The sequence below is a fragment of the Ceratotherium simum genome, chromosome 6 (genome assembly GCF_057802395.1).
Source record: "Ceratotherium simum simum isolate JZ-2026a chromosome 6, ASM5780239v1, whole genome shotgun sequence".
Classification (NCBI taxonomy): domain Eukaryota; kingdom Metazoa; phylum Chordata; class Mammalia; order Perissodactyla; family Rhinocerotidae; genus Ceratotherium; species Ceratotherium simum.
In genome coordinates, this window is record NC_141905.1 from 47,318,112 (window position 1) to 47,345,690 (window position 27,579).

General features: G+C 36.9%; 1 protein-coding gene across 2 annotated transcripts in view; it reads right to left on the reverse strand.

Moving 5' to 3' along the window:
- Nucleotides 1-27,579, reverse strand: part of PRKG1 (protein kinase cGMP-dependent 1) — a 1,223,752-nt gene that overhangs the window by 432,641 nt on the left and 763,532 nt on the right. For both annotated transcript variants that reach the window (XM_004440002.3, XM_004440001.3), the window contains exon 4: nt 22,803-22,908. In XM_004440002.3, coding sequence (XP_004440059.2) covers nt 22,803-22,908 — 106 coding nt within the window. The remainder of the gene's footprint in view (nt 1-22,802; nt 22,909-27,579) is intronic.

Here is a 27,579-nt window from a genome sequence, read left to right on the forward strand (position 1 = left end):
TCTGGAAAACTGTCAGATGGCTCACAAAGCAGCTCCAGTGAAGACACAGCTGATCAGCAGATGCAAATCAGACTGAAGATTCACCATCCAAGAGTGTTTGAACATAAGGTGAAGCATCGAGGAAGTAAAAAATAGATTTGGGTAGGAGAGAGGTCATAGGGTGGGAACATGGAAATTTCCAAAAGAAAAGTTGATAAAAGTCCTGAAGGAAAATATAAAAAGAGAAGAAAATCACAGGCTGACTGGGTATAAAAGTCATCCAATCCCCGGTAGCGAACATCCCCAGACCTCTACTCACCCAAGAAAGCTTTTCATCTTTTCCCAAAATGGTTACTATGTAAACACAGGTACTAAGGAATATAATAGGCATTACAGCAATGGAAGTGGGCCTGGGGATGCTGGATTTATCAACATTATGAGTTTTTTACTATAATATCTTGAACACTCCTTACAAGTTTGAAAAGTTTGTGTAGCTCTGTGTAACTTGCTTTCCTGGACTTGCTGGACAGAAGACAGAAGTAAAGATAAACTAACACACCATTTTACCCAACATTTTATCAGAAAAAATTCCAAAACAGACTGAAAAGTTGAAAGAATAGGATAAAGAACATCCACAAACCCACTACCTAGATTCAACCATTGCTGTTACTATATCTATTTTTCCACCTATACAGTCATGTGCTGCATAAAGTTTCAGTCAATGATGGATCGCATATACAATGGTAGTCCCATAAGATTAGTACCATACAACCTAGGTGTGTAGTAGGCTATACCATCTTGATTTGTGTAAGAACACTTTATGATGTTTGCACAATGCTGAAGTTGCCAAATGAGGCATTTCTCAGAATGTAACCCCATTGCTAAGCAGCACATGACTGTAAATGTATTTATGTGTACATGTGTAAGTGTATGTTTTTATGTGTGTGTACATGTATATAATTAGAAAAAAGTTACAAACATTACAATACTTTGTACCTAAATACTCAAGCCTGTATCTTCTAAGAATATGTACATTCTCTTACATAACCACATCATTGACACTTAACAATATTAACAATAATTCCCTAGTATTACTTAGTATGAAATTCATATTCAAATTTTCCTGATTATCCCTAAAATACTTTTTATAGATTTTTTTTTTTTCTGTAACTGGAATCAATCAAGCTTTATACAGTTTGTGGTCAGTAGCCTCTAAGCCACCCCCAGTGATTTCCATCTCCTGGTCTTCATGTCCTTCTGTAATCCTGCCACCTTGGCCCCTTGAGTGTAAGCTGTACTTATTGAATCGCTTCTAAGAACAAGAATGCAGTAGAAGGGACAGGATGTCACTTTTAAGATTAACTTATAAAAAGGCTATAGATTTCATCTTGGATACTCTCTGCTCTTTCTTGAATCACTCCCCCTGAGATAAGCCAGCTGCCATATTGCGAGCAGTCCTGTGGAAATGCCCACACAGCAAGGAACTGAGGCCTGCCAACAGCCACATGAGCAAGCTTGGCAATGGTTCCTCACACTCTCACTGCCCCAGATGAGCCTTCAGTTGAGACTACAGCCTAGTCAGCAGTTGACTGCAACCTCATGAGCGAGGCAACTAGCTCAACTACCCAGATTTCTCACCCACAGAAACTGTGAGATGATAAATGTTTGTTGTTTTAAACCACAAAGTTTTGGTGTAATTTGTTATATTGCAATAGATAATTAATATAGATTTAATTTGGCTATTATGTCTCTTTAGTTTCTTTTCTTTTTTAACAGTCTCCTGAACAATTTTTTCATTACATTAATATTTTGAAGTGACGAGGCCAATTTTCTTATTGAATGTGCTCACTATCATACGTCTATTTGAGTATTTCCTTGTAGTCTCATTTAATTTGTTCCTATATCCTGATACTTCCTTGTATAAAGGCTTCATTAGATTAAAGTTTAACACTGTTGGCAAGAGCACTTCACAGATGATGCTATGTACTTCATATTGCACCACATCAAGAACCATAAGATGTCAGGTTGTCTCACTGTTAGTGATGCTAATTTTAATACTTTGTATAAAGTGGTAACCACCATTTTGCTAATGTAAAAGCTGTTCCTTCCCTTTGCAATTAGCAAGTAATTTTCTAACATACCTCTGAACACCGTGCACTATCTTTACTTGGTAATGTAGGGGGAACTCCATCTGTCTGGACACAAGCTCCAGCACCAATGAGCCAGTCAAATGGTTCCTTTGTCAAGAAGCCATAAGCAATATGCTAAAATGTTTCTTATTTTTTCACACAAGGATTATGAAATATACTTATCTGTTGAAGAATAACAACTCTTCCTATAATATGGGAACGTCAACTAGATTAAAGGTTTTGGCAATCTAAGCTTCTAAACTACTTTGGAAATTTGAGCTCCCTTGACAACTTATGCCATTTATTCTACCTACGGATATTAAATATTCACATATTAAAATTTTTCAGTATAGGAGTAAAATGAGAAGTCTAATAATTCATGCATATATTATCCATATGATGAAAAGTAGTGGCCACAGCCTCCAAGTCTGACATTACCACTATCTCACAAGCTCTTATCACAAACAAAAAGTTTCTCAGGTACCCAGAAAAAACCTGTGATTCCTCAGGTGTCTTAATGTCTGATTAGATGTGATAGCTTGATTCCAAATTTTCTTAACTGTTCCAGAAATTAGAAAGAAAATGGAGAAATTCAAACCAAAAAAATTAGAATTTATATGAGAGAGAATCAACTTCTTATTCCATAGGATAGAACTTTTCCAGTTAGAAAGTAATAAGGCTGTGGAAGATACAAGGAAGTATTTGTCCTTTTTAACATAATTAATTATGCAGAATCATCATCATCTCCCTTTATGTGTTAAAATGGGGTCTTCAATTTCAGTCTAGAAATGGTAGTTACTGTAGTTCAATGATGAAATTCACCCACACCCATGAGTTGATAAGCCCAAGTTGGAATTTAGTGAATCATTACCTCCAGCAATTAAGAATATCAAAAACGTAGTACTATCTTTTCTCCACTGAAGAATCCTCAAATAAGACAATCACGTGTTTCACAGAACGATTCCAGTGTCCAACAGTCCTTGCTTAAGCAAATTATTATTGATATTTAGCTACAATTGATTGATGTTTATGAAAGTTAACTGTTATATTCAGTTTAATTCTCTATGAATGAAAGTTAGCCAAAATTACTGTGGAAATAAATATTTAATCTAGCAAGGATTTTTCATAATTACTATTTCTACGATAATTCTGTCAGTTGATGAGTGTATATGGAAATAGTTGTGTAGAATCAAGGAAATTGAATAATTAGGGCAAATATCTGAATGCTGAGGTAATCAACAAACACAGGGTTTTGTTTTTTCTTTGCCCTGAATATTTCAGGAAACTCGACTTTGTTGATGTAGCCTGAATGTTTATAAAGTTAAAATAATTCATCAGTCATCACTGAAAAAACTAATTATTTTCCTTCGTGTTAATGGACTGTACAATACAGAGGCTGTCTCTCAGCACCACTGTTGTTGTGGCTTACTTTTTCCTCAGGGGAAACTAAACTAAACTTGTTACTGCAAGTTTGTTCAATTAATATTTTCTTGCAAGCAATAGAAAAAGCGAAGTTCTTTTTCATCCTGTCCATTTGGCAATATTTTAGTAAGATGAAAGTGACTTCTCAAATAACCTAATTTCTCTTTTTTTGATGATTAACAGGTAGAGAGTATAAAGAGAGAATATCTTCCTTTCCTCCTCTTTGTTCTCTTCCTGGGAAGCAAGGACCCTGGCTCTCTTGGTTCCGTCTTTCTGGAAGAAACTCCTTTCCCAGTGACACAAAAGACACCCATGGACAGAGCTGATTTATCCTATGTAGCAACCCCCTTTTTCCAAATGAGAAAGGCCTGGGAGTTTATCCAGCTGATATGAACATTTAATGGGTCTCGGTCTTCGGCCATTTTTAAAGGCCCAAGTGCTTATGAAAATTCTACTAAAATTGAGAGTTTTTGCTGTCAGCTTGATCCTCATCAGCACTTCCACAAATGCCTACAGGACTAGCTACATTTAATTGAAAGATTCTTGCTTCCCAGAGGGAGCAGTTAAGTTTTGTTCTTTTGCTATATATTTAATGAAAACAAAGTCTTAAGAATTTGCACATGGGTTGGGGTCCAGGGAAAGTTATATTGGTTTATTGTAGGAAACTATTAGTCTCTTTTGTTGGAGTTTTTTAAATTTAGAATAATATGCTCTGGGACTATCCTCATATTTGGCCTAAATTGTTCTCTCTCATCTACAATGTCACAGACATTGTTAAATGCACCACCACAGTCTAATCCATGGTGTCTATTGCATTTTCTCCATCTACTAGCCTGGTAAATTCATCCAAGAAAGAAATGATGAGGTAGAGAATTTGTGATGGCTCCTAAAAACACAGCTTCCCCTCATTATCAGCTCTTTACTACACTGTTCTAGAACTGTACCCATGAATGAGCATCAAGTTTACTGTCTCGTGTTTACGGAACCCACCTGCTCCCTCTTTCACCTCTTATGTCTCATCCTTCATTCAACTGCTGAGAAATCACAAATGAAAGTCAGACTTGGGGCCTTTGATCTTGAGATTTCAGGGATGGGACAGTTTTGAGCTTTGAAGACTGACCCTCCTCACCTTTGTCTCCTGTTTTCTCCACACACCAACCCTTCCTACACATTCCTGCTAGACAAATTTTAGGAGCGCAGAGCTAAAATCATGACACACGCTCAAAAACTTTTAATATCTTCCTATCGCCTACCAAATTAAGATCAGATTGCTCACTTCAGAATTTCCAGGGCAAAATATTAGAGCAGTCATTTGGTAGGCTGGGGGTAGGGGGAAATGTGCCAGGCAGCCTTTGTAGATAGGGGAGAATGACAGAGCCAACCCTGGGCTGGCACTCTGAAGGCATCATCACTGACTCTGAATCTTCCCATCTCTGTTCTTTCGCTCAGGCTTCCCTTTGCCTAGAATGCTCTTATCTCAGTTCCTATCTGTGAAAATTCAACGCTAAATTCTATCTTGATTTTCCCGTCCAGTTAGAATACCTACTGCACTTTGTGTGCTTTCTTCTCAAAGCATTTATGTTTACAGTATGGTCTTTTTGGTCTTGCCTCATCACTCCTCTGATTATCAAAGATCAAACAACAGAAAGGTGGGGAAGAGGTTGGCAGAACCTGAATATGACAAAAATCAAGCAAGTGTGACTCAGTGATTTCCAAAACCTAAAACCACTTAGTTGGTCTCAATTTAATTTGACAAATTAATTCTACTCCGTACAGAAAACGTGAGTATGTGTTCCAGTCACAACTAATTTTAAGATTTACAACATTAATACCTGAGATCATGGCTATAGTGACCTATTCTTAAAATTCAAATTAAGTTAGCAATCTTTTGTGGGTTGGAGTGGAAAGGAAAGACTGAAAACCATTAATTGAGGGAAAATTATGTTGACTATACAGATTAAAGCACCAAGGATTTGAGAAAAAGTCTTCTTTCCAAACTATAACTGCTACTCAAATGATAATTACAAACATTGAACACCTTGACTTTCAGAATCATGTCAGACATTAATCCACTGATATGAACATTTACTTATGAATTTGATTATTTTATGTCGATATCCACAAAATATGGAGCACAATTTATAATATCAAAACACAAATAAAACCAAAGAAAATTTAAAATATCAAAATTAAATTTTTAAGAGGAGGAAAAAAAATGTATACTGGTCTCCTGGCATTAAAGTTACTCTAATTGAGCATTAGATTTAAAACTAAATTTCTCTCAACCAAGACAATAATTGAAATGTAGTTCTCAACATCTGAATAACTAAAGTATTCACACTCATCCAGAGACATGACAAATGCTGTCTCAGCATTGACTCTTAGAGGGAACTTATCACATGGATATAAAAATTTTGGCTAATATAATAGACAATTTATCTGAATACAATTCTTATAAAAATTAGAGAAGAGATATTTAACAGCATTTCAGCCTTTCTATGAAATAGTCCAGACATGTTACACATTGATGCCCTAACTATTCCAAGAAAGAATTTAAAACAACTAAAAAAATGGATAACCAACACTGAGCCCTAACTTGTCTCTCTCAAACATCAAAACATTTCAGAAAACTTTCAACAATTTCTACCTAAAGTAAATTCATGGATGGATTCTCTGACATGTGTCAGAAGTGCCAAGAGTTGATACTGTTGAGTAGAGAAGTACACTCAAATTTCATATATTGAATATGTAGATGGTAGAAATGACCTTCCACTGAGAAAATTTGGAAGTTCCATGCCTTATGTTAAAACTAGCTGCCTGGGTTTGAAATTAGCTCCTAGTTCAAGGTTATCACTTTGCATTTGAAGGTGATTCCATTCTTGTTAGAGTCAGCCTGCATGTCATACAGAAGAAATGGATAGAATTTATTGTTTAATGAATTCCCATTGTTTTTTTCTATAAGCATGGATCTATCCACCAGAACACTACTATGTTTTCAAAAGTTTCCATATTTTAAAATAGAATATTAACCCAAAAGTGCAGTGAAAAACATTAACTACAGCCCACTTTTACCTGACACACTGCAAAGCTATAGAAAACTTAAAAAAAAAAAAAATTCCCTTTCCCATCATAACAATCAGCTTCTTAATAACTTTACTAAGGGTAAAAAACACATTTTATCTTTTAATGATGCTTTGGTACTAGTCTTTCTTCTTAAAAGAACATATTTTACTTTCATATGCTAGTACTAGAAAGGATATTTCTAATAAAGTCTAACACAGTTTTTTTGTTCTCATTTTATCCGGCTTTAATTTTAAAAAATAGTTTTCGAAGTTTTTGGTCTCAGGACCCCTTTACACTACTAAAAATTATTGGACCCAAAGAACTTTTGTTTATATGGGATATATCTACCTATATTTACTATATTAGGTAGTAAAACTGAAAAAATTTTAAAACACAAAAATATTCCATTAGCTGTTTTGGCCTCTAGAAAACTCCACTGTAGCCTTGTGAGAGAATGAGAATGAAAAAAGCAAATAATACCTTAGTGTTATTATGAGAATAGCTTTCACCTCACAGATCCTCCTAAAGAGTGTCAGGGATGCCCAGGACACACAAATCATACTTTGAGAGCCACCAGTTTGGAAGAACCATCAGTAACAAAGGAAAATTCAGCCACAGGCAAGATAAACATGGAACAAAAATGGTCTACACTGCAGGCACGCACACATGCCTTAAACTTGTCCACTGGGGAGGGCACACTAGCTTGATGCACAGCATGAGGAAAGACACAGGAGGCTGACTACACTGGATGATTCACAATCATCAGCTCCTGAAATATTTTCTACATTTTAATTCTCGACCTAGGCAAACTTCACTCTAATCTAGTTTAGATTATCTCCAAACTGGACCGAGAGAAACTGGTGGCACACAGAGCACCTGGGGACAGGCTTTTGTGCAAGAGATAGTAGAGTCATTACACCTGGAGTTCATTGTGATCCATGGGACAGGTAGACCCTGTACAATGGAGATCTTCTTGTGTAAACTGTGTAAGACAATCTATGGGGCTGATGAAGAAAATATTACTAATTCTATTTATTTTTATCTTACCTTTAAAAACTCTTATTTGCTGTGTTTTAGTTCAGAAGTACATTTCATTTATAAAGGTGTATGTCTCTCTATAGATACATACACACACATACACACTAGTGGGCAGTATGCTAAAAAATTTTGTTAACGGGGTGAGCATTCAAAATGATTTGGAGACTATGCAATATTCTATTTTATTAAAATGTTTTAGCCAAATAAAATTAAGAAGATTTAAAAATAACAAATGTTGGTGAGGATCTGGAACAAATCTCTTTCATATTGTTGGTCAGAGCATAAAATGGTTCAACTACTTTGGAAAAGCATATGGTACTATCTATAAAAGTTTAATATATGTCTCTCCTATGACTCAGAAATTTATTCTAACGTATATACTCAAGAGAAATGAAGGCAGACATTCACCAAAGACATGGTCAAGAATGTTTCCAGTAGCTTTATTTATAAAAGCTCAAAACTGGAAAGAACTCAAATGACCATCATCATTAAAATGGATAAACAAATTATAGCATATTTCTGCAATGAAATGTTACAGAGCAATAAAAAAGAATGAACTATTGATACACACAGCGAAAGGGATGACTCTCACAGACATAATGTTGAGCAAAAGAAACCAGAAACAGAAGAGTACGTACTATAGGATTCCATTAATATGAAGCTGAATAACAGACAAAACTAATCTGTGATGGTAGAACTCAGAATAATGGTTATCTTTGGCAGAGAAGATTTACTGGGAAAGGGCACAGGAGAGCCTTCCAAGGAACTGGAAACATCTTGTGTCTTGATCAGGGGGGTTGGTTACATGGGTAAATGAATATATAAGCATGCACTGATCTGTACTTTTAAGATTTGTGCACTTTACAGTGCATATGATATACTGCAATAAAAAATAGTCAAAAAAATGTTATATCCAAATTAGGAAGTGTCCAACTTAATTTTTTTCTCCCATCAAAACTACAGAGAATCTGTGGAAGCCTTCTTTATGCACCTGAAAACTCAATGTGGAAAGTATGCTTAAGACCAACCCACAAGCTTTCCTTTCTAAAGCTGCAAACCAGTCTCACTCCTTTCCAGGATCCTTCCCTGACACTGACCATTTTCCAAGGTCTGAGCATAATTTGGTTAGCACCCACTCTGAATTCACAGCAAGTGTACATGAGTAGGTTGAGGTTGTGGTATCTTCATTCTAATGCTCTTTCTTATTACATCTACCCTATCCCTTGATCTCACAGAACTAAGAATCCTTTAAACTCTGGTAGAGAATTAGGTGGTGACAGCATAAGACAGCAAAGAAGAGTTTGGAAAGATTTAATATTAAATAACATAGAAGGATGTAATGTTACATTAGCAGCAAGATTAAAAGCTGTGTATACATCATGAGTACAATTAAGTAAAAGTTGTACATGAATAGAAAAATATTATGAGTAAAATCATCAAATGCCGACAGCAGGTATCTTTGGAAAATGACATTACAATAATTTTCTTTCCCATTTTTTAGATTTTATTTTTGGTGAGGAAGACTGGCTCTGAGCTAACATCCATTGCCAATCCTCCTCTTTTTGCTGAGGAAGATTAGCTCTGAGCTAACATCTGTGCCCATCTTCCTCTATTTTGTATATGGGATGCTGCCACAGCATGGCTTGATGAGCAGTGTGTAGGTCCACACCCGGGATCTGAACCTGTGAACCCCGTGCCACTGAAGCGGAGTGCATGAACTTAATCACTCCGCCACCAGGCCAGCCTCCTAGATTTTTTTTTTAAAGCTTCAGTGCATGGTTGTGTATCCTAGTTGTTAATTTAGTTTTCTATGTGAGCCGCCACCACAGTATGACAATTGACAGACGGGTGGTGTGGTTCCATGACTGGGAAACGAACCCAGGCAATGGCAGTGAGAGCACCAAATCTTAACCACTAGACCACCAGGGCTGGCTCTAGAATTTTTATAAAATGTATGCTCTATTTTATTAATGTATAACAGTTAAAAATGAAATAATTTAGAAAAGTTATATTTTTAAAACACCTTTAAACCCATATAAAGATGGCACCTATGCCTCAATTTTCATGATTATGATGCTTTTAATTCTCAATGATTATGAATTTATTCTTGGTTTCAGCTCTCCCCAAGTTATAGCTTTTTCTTGGTATATCAAGGTCTTTAGCTAAAATGATATTCCAACATGGTTCATTCACTGATTGTTGGTCTTAAGCACAGACCCTCGGCTTCACATAAACTCCAAACCTGTCCCTATGTGCCTAGGAGGCTATTATGACTTATTTCCCTGGTTTGCATTCTGGCTCCTTCACCAACATCGCATTCTACCTACAAGGCCACTTACTCCCCTAGACCCTCTCGTCCTTTCCTGGCACCCTAAAACACTACCTCTGTTTATTTTAACACACTCAACTAACTCTGGAGAGACCAAATTACCAGGTGTTGGTGGCAGTGACACATGAGCTAGGGGAGACCAGGATAGGAACATAATCAGGTTGGTGAATGAAAATAGTGAGGCATGCAGAAACATGGACATAATGGAACTTGGTGACAAAGCCAGTATTGAAGGGAGGATATACGGATGCTGTGATTTTCAGAGAGCAAACATCCAGGGCTTGAATAAGATAAATCAAACACGTGGCTCAGACAAAAAGATCAGAAAAATAATGTCAGCCTTGAAGTCCTGAAGTGCTCCAGGTCTACCCTATAGTACTGCTGGATAATTGTTAATCCCCAAATCTGCTTTGAATAATTCTGTCTTAATTTGAGTTTAAGAACCTTCTTAAGTATGAATAAAGGCTGCCAGAACTCTTCAGAAAAGAGAAAGGAAGATGCCCTGGTATATAAGGCTACCAGTGGAGTTAGCTATCTTTGGAGTGGGCTAGGGCCTCTCCAAAGAGTACTTATGTGGTCCAAAGAAGGAAATTAATGCCCTAACCTATTATAAGGTGGAAACTTAGTCTAAAAATAAAAGTCATTTTCATTTCATTTCTTTCTTGACAATTTACAAGGACTTCTGAAATGAAACCTCTGTTTGGTTACTTGGACTATTTTTTGCTTAAGAAAACAGTATGATATGATATTGTGAAATTTATATGGAAAAGAACTATTTAATGAAGTCAATCCTGTACTGTGAGATGCTAGAGTGATCTACAAAGAACTACAAAGAACAAATATTAGTGATGGGAGAAAGGAAACATCTCCTTTCTGAAAAGCTTGATTTTTTTTAATTAAACAGGACATCTCTTCTCTAATTATATTAGAAAGCTTCAAATTGAAGTAAAAATTGTTTAGTACTAGAGAGCCCCATTAATTAGCTGTTAGAATTCTGAGAATCAGAGTTTGGGTCAGCAAAAGTGGAGACCCAATAAGCGCTTAGCCTATAAATAAATGAAATATATTAAATTATTTAGCCTATAAATAAATGAAAAATGTTTTCTAGAGGAGATTCAAATTTTTACAGATTTGTGTTACTTATTTCTTATCTAATATAAAAAGCTAATTTTTGTGTTTATATATGTAACAAAACTTGATTTGGGCTAATTCTACGTGTATAATATAGAATTCTTGATTCTGCCAGGTGGTCCAAACATTACTACTATATACTTAGCATATCTTTCACCTTGTGGGACAAGTATCTGAAAGGACTTAAAACATGAATGGGAGGGGCTGGCTCCGTGGCCTGGTGGTTAAGTTCAGTGAGCTCTGCCTTGGCGACCCGAGTTCATGGGTTTGGATCCCTGGCACAGACCTACATCACTTATCAGCCAGGCTGTGTTGGCGACCCACAAACAAAATAGAAGAAAATTGGTACAGATGTTAGCTCAGGGCTAATCTTCCTCAGGAAAAAAAAAATGAATTGAATACTTTTAACATAGCAGAACATATTGGTTTAAATAAAAAAAAAAAACATTTTGATCACATGTTGTTTATACTTAAACTTTACACTTAAGAAGCTACTGGGGCCGGCCCGGTGGCGCAAGCGGTTAAGTGCGCGCGCTCTGCTTCGGCGGCCTGGGGTTCACGGGTTTGGATCCCGGGCGCGCACCAATGCACTGTTTGTTAAGCCATGCTGTGGTGGTGTCCCATATAAAGTAGAGGAACATGGGCACGGATGTTAGCTCAGGGCCACTCTTCCTCAAGAAAAAAGAGGAGGATTGGCATCGGATGTTAGCTCAGGGCTAGTCCTCCTCACACACACAAAAAAGAAGCTATTGACTACAATTTCACATCTGAGTGTATTCATTTATTGAAAGAGAGAGAAGAAAAGGAGAAGGAGGAGGAGGAGGAAGAGAAGGAAGGAGGGAAGCAAAGAAAGAAAGAAGGGAAAAGAAAGGAAAGGAGAGAGAGAGAAGGAGGAAGAAAGAGTGGCTTAATGTCATTTAGAATAATATTCATTAACTTAACTAAAGACAAGTCACTAACTTCTTGCTGGTTAGGGTTTAGCTACTTTTCAGACTCACTTATTGGATAGTCTTACAGTATGTTTTTATACTTTTATCCAGGCAAGATTTGCACATAGATTAACAATAACAGCAACAATCTCTCATTCCCCTAAACTCCCTGCCCCCAACACCAGGACATAATTTCAACAAACAATGCTACTTCTAAGTATACAGGGTTCAGGGTACATAAACCAAAAGAGGATTGAAATTTGTAAGAATTCAAAATTCTCTGGGATTAAAGTCCTTAAATTTTAATATGTTTCTTTTATTGCCTTAAATCTTGGCCACATTTGTGTTAGATTTACTCATGGATTTAATTTCTTTCAAAAAATAAAACAAACAAATCCATCCTCCAAGTCAACTTTGATTTATCTCTGTTTGCACAACAGACCAGAGCACTTAAGTAGTTTTTCCCAAACATGGAATGCAATGTTTACCCATTGGACCCCATCCAGTCAATGGGGAAAACAGAATTCATTTAATTCCTTGAAAAGTACTGAATAATTTTAAACTCTCTGTATGTATTAATAGGATTTATGTATGTATAAATACATACACTGAAGTGCTGCTTAATTGGAATCCTTCTATGCTTTAGCATAAATATTATATCACTTAGTATATACATACAGATTAAATATTAAAATGAGACGATTATCAGGAGATTTAAAAAAAAACCCTCTCTCTGTTTTTCAATGATTCTTTAAAACCTCAAGATGCCTTTCATATATGGATGAATGATTACATACATACATACACACACACACACACACACACTAATTAATATGAGAAACTTTCTGCAATGGTTGAAAGGTATCAAGAAATGAATTTCCAAGAATTTTTTTGGTTATTATTTATAATTCTAATGAATTTTTCACATGTTCACCAATTGACACTTTTATTCTAATATAAAAAGAAATAATGAATACTAATCTACTGATCTATTGATATTCTGACATTGCCCGTTTTCAGGAAGTTGGCCTGATGTAACTAAGAGAATAAGGACTTTGAGATCGGGTCTGGTTTTGAATCTAGCCATGTGATGCTGGGAAAGTTGCTCATTTTCATAATTCCAGTTACCTCCTCAGTAAAATGGGGATAATGCCAACTACCTCAAAGGAGCTTGTCAAAATTAAGTGAGAACATGAGTGTAAAGTAGCAGGTGCAGGCCATTTCGTTCTTGTTTTTGTTTTCTCCCTGATCTCCTTCACTGCTATAAAAAACACTCTCATTGTGGGGGAGACTTTACAACTAAGCCCATATTTTTTCTGTCACCAAACATCATGCCAGGTGCTCCCTCTAACAGCTTTCCTTTCCAGTGTACACTTTCGCCCTAGACAAAGCAGAAAAGCAGGATCGTCTTGTTCAGACATATCCAGGCTGTTAACAGCCAGATACTAAGCGTAAGAGTTCACCTTGGTAAAATTGGATTGATAAATAAGTTATGACTAAATTTATTCTAAGGCAAATGAAAAAAAAACCCACAAAAAACTAAAAACAGGACCTATGATGCACATCCACCTTTTTCATGCTTTTTCTAAAGGAACAAACTGATGTATTCATTTTTTTTTTTTTTTGGTGAGGAAGATTAGCCCTGAGCTAACATCTGTTGCCAATCCTCCTCCTTTTGCTGATGAAGATTGGCCCTCGGCTAACATCCATGCCCATCTTCCTCTACTTTATATGTGGGATGCCTGCCACAGCACGGCTTGATAAGTGGTGCATAGGTCTGCGCCCGGGATCTGAACATGTGAACCCCGGGCCACCGAAGCAGAATGTGCGAACTGAACCACTACACCACTGGGCCAGCCCTCAAACTGATGTATTCCTCTTTTCCCAGGACAGATGAAACGTCCAAGCTAAGACATGTACTTTGTCTAAATCACCCCGATGTTCACTTTGTTTCTCAGCAGCATTTCCTCATCCCCACTCCAGATTCTCAGATTTCTCTCCAGCTCTGAGGAAGTAGGTTGCTGGGATCCAAGAAGCCTATATTCTCAATTTCCCCAATAGCTTGTGAATTCCTTCTGAGCTTGTTCATTACCAAATAGTTTTCCTTAAAGAAAAGAACTCACTCCCAGATGCACCAATCCTTTGCATACAAAACATTTTATAAAGATAGGACTGTAAGTAGGCTCCACAGGAAAGATATGGAAATGAAATAAGCCCGACTACAGGAACAATGTACAACATTCAAAACTACAACAACTAAATGGAGGAATATGAAACTGCTTCATCACACTGAGCTTTTTAAATTCCAGAGTGTTGAGAAAGTATCCTCAGTGACATGGTGAGAAAAAGTTAGCCTACGATCCCCAAAGAGACTCATCCCTCCAAGCCCAGATTCAGAGAGAGGCAGTGTAATAGATCCATGTATTAAGTCCTTTAGCCAGGGTTATCTTCCCTGGGACCAAACAGGACTCATCTGTGTGAGATTCATTACTTGACTTAAATAGAAGATTTTAGCCACAAATACCATAAACTGGGTGACATATTAATTATTTTTAAGGATTAGAAAGTATTTGCACATGTGGAGGTGAGTGTGCCTATATACGAAATGTGTAGATGAATAATTTTTTAATAATCAATATGTAATTATGCAAATATTTGAGATTACATTGTCTTTCCTTCAAAAAGGATCAATATGGAGACATTTGTACAAATGCTAGATGACAACATGAAATTAATGGCCACTTTTATATTTATCTGCTCCTCATGTCATCTTTAATGAGAATGAATCTGCTACCACGAAATGGACTGCGAGCAGGCAGACTTGAAAATGGGGTGAGAAAGTGCCCTCTTTATTTATTCTTCACATTATTTCTCTTCAAATTAGAACTATGCCAGCTTTGTCAAGCTTAATTCTAATGCAGGTCTCACAATCTTCCAGAAAAGCTCTATTAAAGCTCAAAGCTTAAGAGCTTAATATGTCTGTCACTTATTCTTTGAAAATTTAAAAGAAAAAAAGGTCTAAAATCTTTCAAACTATTTTCATTTGCACCTTCTTACCATCTTTTGCCATCTCTTCCTATAAATTATAGGAGGAAAATCTGGGGAAAGCAGAATCATGACTTTGATTTTCCACAAATATGATCTCAACAAGTTGATTAGACTATGTTATTGTCCCTTACATCATTTGTGCCCAAAAAATAGCATCTTGATTTCTTCACGCTTAAATATACAAAAGTTACTCCATCAGGAAATGTCCAAATAGTCCAGTTCCTTAAAAGATCACAGAACACTGCCTAAGCAAGCACACGTCCTGCTCATAGATACCACCTGTGCTTGAGGAGCTTTGGGCAGGAAGGTAGAAAGGAGCCCCAAGCCACAAATACAGATACCTTAACTCTGCAGAAGACACTGATCCTGAGCTCTTGGTCATTCAATGTCCATTTTAGAAATAATGGTGCCCCGCTTACATACAGGCGGTGGATTTCCAAACAAATGAAGGCCCCTCCACTGAGCCTACACAACTGTAAGACATTATCTCTTTTATTCATCACCATTTAAAGTGACAGCTCTTGCTACTACTGAGCATTTATTTCTGAGAACACATCCTAGGGAGGTGAGAGGAAGGAAAAGATTACCGAGCTTTGGGGAAAGGTCCTTACTAGAGAAAAAATATGGTGAATGGAAAACCCAGATACACCAAAGACAAAGTCAACCAATTGCCCAAATCTCCAGGCAAAGTAAATGCCAATTTGTTGAGAAGGGCAGCAATGTATAGGAACTACTACTAATTGAGTACCCAGCAATTACTGAGGCAGTAAAGGACAGAGACTAAGAGTATCAGTCCTGGAGCCACTGGCTCTACTCCTAACCAGCTGTGGAACTCTATTTAACTCTTTGGGCTCAGTTTTCTCATCTATAAAATAAAAATTATGTTACTACTTACTTTACAGATTTTTGTGGAGGATTAAATAACCTAAAGTGTTCTGAACACCACTTGGCACACATTCAATAAATGTTTGCTAGTATTATCTACTATTTTGTTTATTCCTTTGTGGTGGGAGACTCCTCTATTTTTGGTTGTAGAAACTGAGCCTAAGTTTAAAGAAACTTGCCTAAGATTACATACCTATAAATGGTGAAGCCAAACTTTAAACCCAGACACTCTGTTCACATCAATAAGTCATACAAACACTTAAAATATTTGAAATATGTTTTCTACCTTCATCTTATGTCCTAGATCAGTGATTCTCCAAGAGTGGTTCCCAGGCCAGCAGCTTCAGCATCAGCTGAGAATTTGTTAAAAATGTAAATTTTTCAGGCTCCACCCCACATCTGTTATTTAAAGTTGACATTACAAGGGCAGCTGTGTGCAGTTACTCTCTCTTTCCATAGAGGATGTAATGACTTCTGCAGGAGTATTATAGAATATCTTAGAGGAATTGTGAAACACTGGAACATATGTTTAGTCAAGACTGTGGAGAATTTTACCCTGGACATTTCGAACAAAAGACAGTTGACATTCTGGTATAGTTGAATTTCAGATTTACCTGGGAGCAGGGAGCTGCGTCATTATACTACCAACATTCTGTGTGACTTTGGGCAACTCCCACAACCAATCTAGTCCTCAGTTCTCCCGTCAGTAAAATGAGCGACCTCTCATATCCCTTTACAACTTTACATTCTACTCAATGAACTTTAAGTCTCTCCCTGACTATACCTTTATAAATATGATGTAAAATAAAATATAAATCTCAGAAATAAGGTGACCTGTTGGACTGAGTTATAAGAAAATAAAATTCTTAGGTTTTCAAATTGGATCAGAGAACGAAAAACTTTCAAGGAGTTTAGAAATTTTATTATCCCAAGTGTGAAAGTATAGACATACAGAGGATAGAAATAAAAGTCTATATAATATCATATTAAGCAAAGGAAAAAAGAAAATATTACTAATGCACCCTCACGTTAAGTTTACTATACTGATGAGCTTCCATTCCAAACAAACTCTGAACTTGAGTCCAGGTGTGGTAGAATACTCAGATAGGAAAATCAGAAACCTGAGTTCTGGTCCAAGTTCTGTTTCTAACTAAATGTGAGCTTGCTTTGGCCTTTCTGAAACTCAGTTGCTTCACCTATACAATGTGCAGAGCGATTAAACTACATTATGTCTTAGATTTTTCTAAATCTAAAATTGTTTAATCCTTGTTGATCTATCAGACCACAGAGGTGAAGATGTATCATTACGTAGGCCCTGCCAGCGGCAGGTGTGGCCAAACCACCAGATAAGAAAAATGTAAAGCAATTAAAGAGAAGTTTCAGGAAGATTTGGTCTAGGTACAGACTACAGGCATAAGTCATAGAGTCAACCAAAAATGAAAAAATTATCCTCATAGTGAAGGCCATTCTGATATCAAAAGATAGAATGAAGCTTCAGTAACAAGGTCATACTTTTTTTTAGGGATATTACTTACTATTTTAATATGCATATGTAAGTAGCATATTTAATTATTTGTTACATATATACAAATATTATACAATACAAAGAAGTATGATTGTTTTAGAAAATAAGAGGGGAGAACAAACTAGACTTGGGGCTTACTCCCTAGTGATAGAGATAAGGAATAAGGAATCTTGATGCCACACCAAAATCTAGCAGGGCTTTTCAACAAGGAAACTGTGACTGAAGGAAGAATCATCATTAGCTCTATGATTTACCAAAGGCCCACTCCTCTTCTTGACTCCTTGTATGTGGATGCTGCTCAGACCCTTATAGGGGGCCATTAGCTTTGGGCTATCTTCCAGCGATCAGGGATTCCTGGAGAAGATCTACCCTTCTGCCTAAAAAGGGCCAAACCATATGATTGGTAGTTTTAAAACTAAAAAATATCTCCAAGTTGCTTAATGGTTGGAGAGTCAATTGAGAACCAAATAGTCAACGAAGACCTTCAAAGTCCTCAAACCTTAAAATTCTGTTTATTGAAAAATATAACGTGAAATCTGGTGACTAATATTATGAATGCCCCTTTCAAATCAGGGAAGGGAAATCAGAAATTCAAAATTGTCTTGAGAGATATCAGATTCTATTTTCCACCACAGAGGCATACTAGGTGTGCCACACTATAGATCACTCTGGTAAATGCATCCATTCAAAAGGAATGGAGTCTCTTGGGATGATCTCCACTGTGAAGGAGCATGGAGGATATAAGGAAATGAAAAACTACCATGTGACTGGAGCAAAGAGAGAATGAGAGAATGAGGAAGGAGAAGATGGGGAGTGAGTGAATCTGGGGAGGTCTGCAGTAGTAGCCAGGGCAAGCAGGCTTTGAAGACAATGTTAAAGACCTAGGCTTTATCTTAGGAGTGATAAGAAGTCATGGAAAGGTTTTATGTAGGAAGATGACATGAGCATATCTGACTTGCCAAAAGATTCCCTAGTAGATAAAGAAAAGGTTTTCTGAGAGTCAGCAGAATTGAATGAGTAGCTTAAGTTCCAAACACTTCCTGCTGTGCCTCTGATTTGTCAATGAGGCAAGTGATATAAATAGAGTTCATCATCATCATCATCATCATCATCATCATCACTGTTGTCATCATCATCAGTTTGGGGCAAATAGAAAACCCAGTTCCTACAAGCACACCCCAGGGGTACACAGCTGCATTCTAATGCTCCTCTGGCTATAGATGCCAGTGCCAACAGTAGCACAGAGAATATGCTCAGAAAAAAGCAACACAAATTAACTCTGGCAGTTATTTGGTCCATTTTTCAGGATCCATCTTAAAAACAACAGCATTTTTCAGTAGCCAAAGAAAATGGAAAATGCTGGCAACTGGGAAAATTGCTACTGGACCTATAGCAATCTTGCCTTACTTAGTAGCATTGCCCCTCGAATATTTTTTTGCTATGCTTGCATAGGAACATCTGTGTTTACGAGAGGGAATGTGAAATACAGGCACAAAAGAGAAACGATGAAATAGGGTTAAAGAGCCAGAATCACAGTTTGATGTGGCATTTAATAGCAAAAAGGGGGCCAAACCACATGACTGGTAGTTACAAAATGGGTAAACACACTGAGATGAAAACAAAAACCAACTTGGACAATGAAGAAAAATCTCTGCACGTTCGCAGTGCATTTATATGTTTGGTGAATTCCTTTTTCTCATCCTCCAAAGGTATACGCTTATGTAGAAAAATGAAGAGGAAGAGTAATATGGGGAGATGAGCAGTGATACAGGATCATTCCTCTTTTAGCCTGTCATTGCCCCCAAAATTCCTCAATTACGAAGGCATTCCAACGCACAATAGAGACCCCTACAGTGAAGAATTCTGATGATTTGTAACATCATTTGCCAGGGTTTTTACTTTTCTGATAGTGTCACAATTGCTTTACTCCCTTAACTCCTTCTCAAAACATAAAGTATATGATCTCTATCATAAAAAAATTCAAATGAAAGTTTTATTTAGCAAACACAGAGAAACACCCCCCACCACCACCACCACCACAGATTGCTATAGAGAACTTTCAAGGATTAAGTGTGTAGTTTTATAATGTTCAGGTAGGTGAACCTTTCTACACATGAAACCATAAGGGAAAAAGTTGATTGACTTTATGTAAAACCTGAAAAATTTTACATGATGTAAAAGAGTGATGAGCAACATTTTAAAAAAACAAAAATAAACAGTTGTTCAGAAAACAATTCTGAAGTTATGGTAGAAATTTTAATTAATTTTGGTCACTTAAGTTTTTGACAATATCCATCATTATTTCCTTTGAGGATAGTACACCATCTCTTAATAGCCTTGCAAAATAAATGGTAGCAAGTATAGTTAACCTGGGAATGTGGAGGAGGAATTAACATTATTATTCACTCTGTCAGCTTCATGAGTGTGCAACTTGTGCAATAGTACAGGGCCCAAGCTTAGAAGATTCCTATGCTTGGTTCAATACATGCTGTCAATGTCTTGAAATTTTTAACAATTTTTGAAAAGGGGGCCCTGAATTTTCATTTTACACTGGGCCCTGCAAATTATGTACTAGCCCTGTACTTACTGTCTTATAAACTGCCTATCTATAAAGCAGTAAGTTTTGTGGCAAAGAAGAATACCAAGATGCTTAAGAAATAGCTCTAGTCCTGAAAGTTTATAGTCTAGAGGTAGAAATAAGTTCAGTAGTCAGATTATAATAAAACAAAGTAGAAAACGAGAGCCACGTTAGAGATGAAGGTCCAGAGGAAGGAGAGGTTACTTTTCAGTGGAATGAGGTCAGTACCTGTGGAAGAGGAAGCTTTTAGCTGGATTTAAAAAGAAAAGAGGTGGGCCAGCCCAGTGGCATAGCGGTTAAGTGCGTGCGCTCCACTGCTGGCGGGCTGGGTTCAGATCCTGGGTGCGCACCAAGGCACCACTTGTCAGGCCATGGTGTGGCGGCGTCCCATATAAAGTGGAGAAAGATAGGCACAGATGTTAGCCCAGGGCCAGTCTTCCTCAGCAAAAAGAGGAGGATTGGCATGGATGTTAGCTCAGGGCTGATCTTCCTCACACACACAAAAAATAAATAAAATAAAAAGAAAAGAGAGATTTGAGCACACATCATGAGGAAAAAAGCAACAGAAGCAGTGTGCTGTATAAAAGCACAGGGACTCCCCAGGCACATGGAATCATTTGGTTTGCCTGGGACCAGAAGAAACCAAGCTGAAACAGCAGGCTGGCACTGGCTGTGGGAAGGCCTTGAATATCCAGCTAATGAGGCTGTTATGTAATTCAACAGGAATTGTGAGCCACTAAAGGGTTACAGAGAGAACCAGCTGGTCACAGTCACGACTTAGGAAGGGTAAAGCTGGCCCCAGGCAATGATGGTCATTGTGTCACCTCTCTGGACTCTGGGCCCAGTACTACATTCACAAATGATGTGGACAGAGCGGCCAAACTGAAAGTGACATCAAGGTCACCACCTACCTCTTTTTTATTCCACCAGTTAAACTTGCCCTGCTCTAAGCTGACCAACAAGAAATGTTTACGTGCTCTGGAGAACTGACTTTTATTGTTTAAGGTTTGAATTGTCAGACTAGACAGCACAAATTTAGGCAGCTCCGAGAATACAAAAATAAAAATATATCTAAGGTCAACAAAAAAACACAGTGAAACATCTCCATTTTCTGAAACAGTGCCTCTAAAAAAAGTTTTTGTTGGAGTCATGCAAGACCGCATTGGTACTCATTTCGTTTCCTTGGGAAGACAAATTTACGGAAGCTGAGACCAACATCATAAGTGTACAACGTTTAGGTATGTGAAACAAATAATGGGCTCTGTCCTACAGGTAAGCATTTCATTGATTACCAATGGGAATCTTTCTCTATTAGGGCTGTATCAGAAGACATCAATAACTCCCACTTTAAGTAAAGGCTTAAAAATGAATATTCATTCTCTCTGTCTCTCTTTCTCTATATACATTCACACACACACACACACACATCTGTACATTATATATCTCAACATATATATATACACATATATATCAACACATACATATCAACATATATATACATATATATCAACACACACATATGGCACCTGAATAATTTAGTTTCCTTGCAAACTACACTAAATTCCAAACAGAAATTTACATTTCCACTTCTCCTATATGTTTCATCCAATCACATTGGGAAAAAAACCAACACCCTACTGATACAGTAATATTTTAACATATTATTACTTGACATCAAATTAGCATTTTATAGTCCCTTTACCAGGAATATAAAGAAAAAAATTATATGGAAATGAAAAATCTATCAACAATAAATCATAAACAAAATAAATTAACCACAAGAAATACCCAAGTAATGTTAAAATTATATCTTAGAAAAATTCGATAGATATCTATTAAGATGTATCAGTGAAATAAAATGTGAATTTGATCTTTTAGCTCCATTTAAACCATTTTTTTAACAAAAATAAAAATACTAAATGAAAAAGCCAGTTTAATATTCTAGCTCTCAAAAATGAAATCTTAATTGGTGTTATCCTCCCCTTTAGCTCACATAATCTGTACATCGCTATTTAATAATGGTTCTATTTTCAAAAGAAAAATGATACAAAATAACTACTTTTTGGAAAAGAAGTCATCAGAGTTGTCAATATTCTTTTTAATGATTATATTTCTTTAACATAAAATAAGCTTAGAGAAAAAGAAATGCCTTTCAGTGAATATCAGCATATTCCTAAGAAACGAAAAGTGGTTGTTTTATTCCAATTTCCATGCTATATTGAGTTATTATGATAATTTATAACATCAAGCAAAGTAAAGCTTTTGATATTTCAGAACTGTGACATAAAATGAATTTAATTTGGGAAATTAAACTCAGGATTAAAAGATAATAAACTTCTTGGGACTTTTCCATCTTAGTCATCTGACCTTTAATAGGGAACCTCGCACAAGAGATGATCCAGTCCTACACCGTGGGTTGCTTTAGAAGAGGTACCATAAATATATTAACTGATAAATATTAGTTAGAGATGGACTCAATATCCTTTTTTGTTCAAGCAAATTCTCATTTGTTTCTCTGAGCTGCACTCCTCTACCAAAGAATGTTGAATAAAACCCTGAAGTTCTGAACCACATATCATGAAAATTGGCACCAGAAATAGAAAGAAGTCAGACCAAAGTCTTGCATATCCACAAATTCATAGGCTATTAAGACTGAGATAAAGGCAAAAATCTCCTTGTGCTGCATTTCAGAGAAGATAGTTGAAAAGACAGTAAATCTCTCAGAAGGAGAAAGGAAGCATCCTACCTTTTTAAAAATTCCATATACTCGGTATGCTTGATGAGTCCCGTCCTCATCATTATTGTTTGAAAACATTGTCGATCAATGGCCCAGAGTTTCACATTTACAAGAGCTGGAGAAAAAGAAAATGAAAACAAACAGGGAAAAATTAATTAGACAATCTCAACTGTGAACTATATCATGCAAAAGAGATGAGTTATTCGAGAAGTATAAAAATGAGTAACCTTCATTTAAAGCTAAGATCATAATGCTATCCTATTTCATTAAGAAGGCAAGTATTCTTACAGGCAAAATGTAGTTCGTCATTTTCCATACTCATATTATTGTCTAAAAGAAAAGCTTCTGTTGCTCTTATGTCCTTAAGGGAGGAGAATGCCTAAGTACACACTGAAAATATTTAGTAATTCTAAGACTATATATGAAGGAAATTGAATGAAAAGAAAGCAAGCTTCACAAGTAATAACACTTTCTGGCAATTACCCAGAATGGTGTTAATGACTCATATGATCATATTTTAATTGTAAAAAGTAGAGATGAAAATTTAATTTTCAGGTTTAGGGGCAAATTTAATATAATAGAAATGAAAATTACACAATAATTTCTATTCAAAGCTCATTTTACAAACTGGAGCCTGTGCCCAAAGTTACCATATGAAGTTATATTAGGTATGTTTGTTGAATTTTAATTTCTACTCTTACATAGCACTGTCTTTTTTTTTTTTTTTTGTAAGGAAGATCAGCCCTGAGCTAACATCCATGCCAATCCTCCTCTTTTTGCTGAGGAAGACCGGCCCTGAGCTAACATCTATTGCCAATCCTCCTCCTTTTTTTCTCTTTTTCTCCCCAAAACCCCAGTAGATAGTTGTATGTCATAGTTGCACATCCTTCTAGTTGCTGTATGTGGGACACCGCCTCAGCTTGGCCAGATAAGCTGTGCGTCGGTGTGCACCCAGGATCCGAACCTGGGTCATCAGTAGCGGTAAACCACGGGGCTGGCCCACATACCACCATCTTTGACGATGAATAATTAAGCATTAAAACTGAATACCACAAAACTTCACCATTTGATCTATTAAGCACACGACTAAGAGACAAGTTTTCAAAAGGACAAATGTAATAGTCACAGAATAATATATCAGGATAAACGTAGTTTTTAAAAGAAGAGTACGCTAAAAATCTTGCTAATTGAATCTATGTGATGAGTATACAAGAGGCTTATTTTACTATGCTCTCTATTTTTATGTATATTTGCAAATTTTCATAATAGAAAATATTTTCAGTTAATACACATACTAAGAAAGCCAATTCATATATCATACCCATGGGGTATAGGGCAGAGAAGGGCTGTGCAGAGGTTTGAGAAAGACCAGTGAATGGGGCCAGGATATAGTTTAATAAGCCAAACAGAAAGATGGAAGAATGTAATTCTCTCTTCTTCATAGTTCTCAGCCAAACAGAAAGATGGAAGAATGTAATTCTCTCTTCTTCATAGTTCTCAGACTAAGCCCAGTGAATGCAATGGGTCTAGATTTGGGGGTGAGGGAGAGGAGAAATATTAGAGTAATTAGGCCATGTATGTGCCTTGCAGGAAGGGGCTAGAAGTAACACACAGAGGGAACAGGAAAAAGATGATAAAGGGAATATTGTACTCCAGAGTAAACCCCTATCATTGAATTTTACCTAATTTGTCCTTGCAAAATTGTTTGAAGCTAAGAAACTAGAACATGACTTCTCCCTTGGCCAACTCTTTATTGGAGAAAAACGGTGCTCAGTTAAGTAGAAAAAAACAAAGCAGCATGGACTGGTATGTGCATGACTCCATTCCAAAGATCCTTTAAAAATGAGCCTCCATCAAAAACAAAGCTCACAGCCGGCCCCATGGCTTAGCAGTTGGGTGCGCGCGCTCCGCTACTGGTGGCCCAGGTTTGGATCCTGGGCGCACACCGACCACCGCCTCTCCGGCCATGCTGGGGCCATGTCCCATGTACAGCAACTAGAAGGATGTGCAACTATGATGTACAACTATCTACTGTGGCTTTGGGGAAAAACAAAAAGGAGTAGGATTGGCAATGGCTGTTAGCTCAGAGCCGGTCTTCCTCAGCAAAAAGAGAAGGATTATGATGGATGTTAGCTCAGGGCTGATCTTCCTCACAAAAAAAAAAAAAAAACAACAAAGATCATCTCAGGTGTTCTCCAGCCACATTCTAGTTCCTCTGCTGAATTCAAGCTCCTTTCCTGTCTGTTTACTTGAGACAAACCATGAGACTGGACGATACAGCCACAAAGGACTGTGAAAATCAGGAAAAGATTCCTAAGTAGAACCTTAAAAAATAAGAGGAGTTCAGCTAGGAGAGAGATGGACAAAGGTAATCGAGTGGGCAAAGTACCTAAACAAGGGCACAACTGGGAGAGAGCTTGGGCTGTGGGAGTCCAGTCAGGAGTAACACAAACTGAGATGGCTGAGATTTCTGTGGGGTTGCTACATAATTTGAGAGTGGGTTGATGCAGGGCTCTGGAAGCCAGGCATATGAAGCGAGGATTAATTGGATGAACAACAGAAAGCTATTAGGGATCTTAAAAAGACAAAACAAAACAAAGCAAAGAACCAAAATTTTAAAGGATACACCACGGGGACATCAAAAAATTGTACCTGCTTACAAGAAAAAAAAAAAATCAGAATTTTCTGCATTCATTATCACTCTTAATGGTCCTTAGGTACTTCCAGTATAGAAATGCTTCTCTCCAAAGGACCAATTAGGATACACCAACCACTTTTGTTATTTTAAAAATAAGGGCAATAAAAATAGTTGTACTATTATACATATTTTTAAAATGCGCCTCAAAGGAATGATTAGAAGCTGAATGTCTAAGGGAAGTAAAGCACACACATATTTCAAAGTTTTGCCCTGCAGAAAGACTTCACAATGTATACTCCTAGCAGCAGTATAGGAAAGTGTCTACTACAGGCTCTCAAACTGAGAGACGATCACAGTGACAGATAAGAAAGACCGATCTAGGAGGGGCATAAATTGGATTTGGAGACACACAGTCAAGCAGAATACAGACCAACACTGGTGCTGCCAAATAACAACTTAACGTAAAAGCCGTATGGCAGAGAAGTAATATGATGAAAGCTCCCTGTGAGGAAAATTGTTCCGGTACTGTTCTGTGCACACTTTCAAACAAGAAGCGACGAGCACCAAGCAGAGGCCACGGTAATGCAGGAGTCAAGTGAGGAGGGTCTTAGTGATTATGGCAGCAGTAGGAGTAAGAGTAAAGGCTTGGCAGTTGTGTGTGTGTGTGTGTGTGTGTATGTGTGTGTTGTGACCAAGTTATCCGCAGCATTTTAAGTCTGAGTTCACACTTCAAGGCCAGGCTCTGTCCTTGGACTCTCCTGATGAACAACCTTTCTGTCCTATGAACTACTATAGCTTTTTCTACCTGTGTCGCTCACTGGCACGTAGCACATGTTACCAATATTGTTAATTATTTCTGCTATGTCTGTATCATGTTTCCTCAGATAAATTTGTACATGCCCTCAGAGAAAAGTCCCTGTTTCATTTCTTATAACCTCCCCTCACTCAACATATTAGCTTTTCATTTGATAAGCATTGGATACATTTGTTAACTAATGTAATTTATGTACAGGAAGTTCATCTGCAAAAAAAAAAGTAAGCCTAGATGGACTCTAATGTTACATTAAAACGTCTAAACTGAATTTATCAGTTATCATAATCCATGTGTTGAAAAATCATCTCTGAACATAAGTTCACAGAACTCAATACTTTATTTTACGATTCTCATGTACATAGGCTATTGAAATGTCTCTAAGCAAAACTGTGTTTCAGATATTTTGCATGATAACGAACATGGCTTGATGAGATTGAAAATTTGTCCATGACCTTGGGCAAGGTGCTAAAATCTTTTTTACATTCAGCCAATAGACACATTAGTCAAGTCAGCATTTTACGGGTGGGTAAGCATAACTAACAATGACCTTGCCTCGTTATCAGAAATGTGGTTATATTAGGGTTGTGATTAATATCTTGCTTTTTAAACAGCCTGCTGGAGTGTAAGTCTGTTTCGTCCATAACTTAAAGAGACCATTCAAAGAATAAATAAAACTCTCCATTTACCTTTGATCTTAAATGGTGTATTAATGTCTGTAGGGAATAAGCACTTAGCAAACAAAATTCCTGTGATTTTCGCAATGATTACTGTTGTTGAACATTTAAGTCTGAAGGGCATAAAAGAGAAAGTGTTAGGAAGAGATTTTCCTTTTTGTTCAAGTATGTATCTAAAATTCTCTGCTGAAACACATCATTTTTTCAGGTTAAGACCATGTTGAAAATATGTAAGTTCAGTGGAACTTATTCAGTGAAAATACGTATTTTCAGTGAAAAATATGTAAGTTCCCATGACTCTAAGATCTCTAAGTGCATGAGTACATTAGGAACACCTTCAACATAGGCAACAGTTGGCCTTTGTGTAGGGGATATCAAGGTTACAGAGGAAGGAGCCACAAAATTATGCTAGACTGAGAGACCACAAATCTGGATTTGGCTTAAATTCTCCTACTGGGGAATTCATCTGCTGTCCAATTCATAGTTTGGAATAATATTGAGAAAGCATGTGTGGGAATAAAGCACTTATAGACTCAAATATTTATTCAGCCCATATTTAATGTGCAACAATATAGCCAATACTGGTACATACAAAGGATAGAAAACATATAAAACAAACTTAGAGTTTCTGCCCTCAAGAAACTTGTGATCTAGTACAGA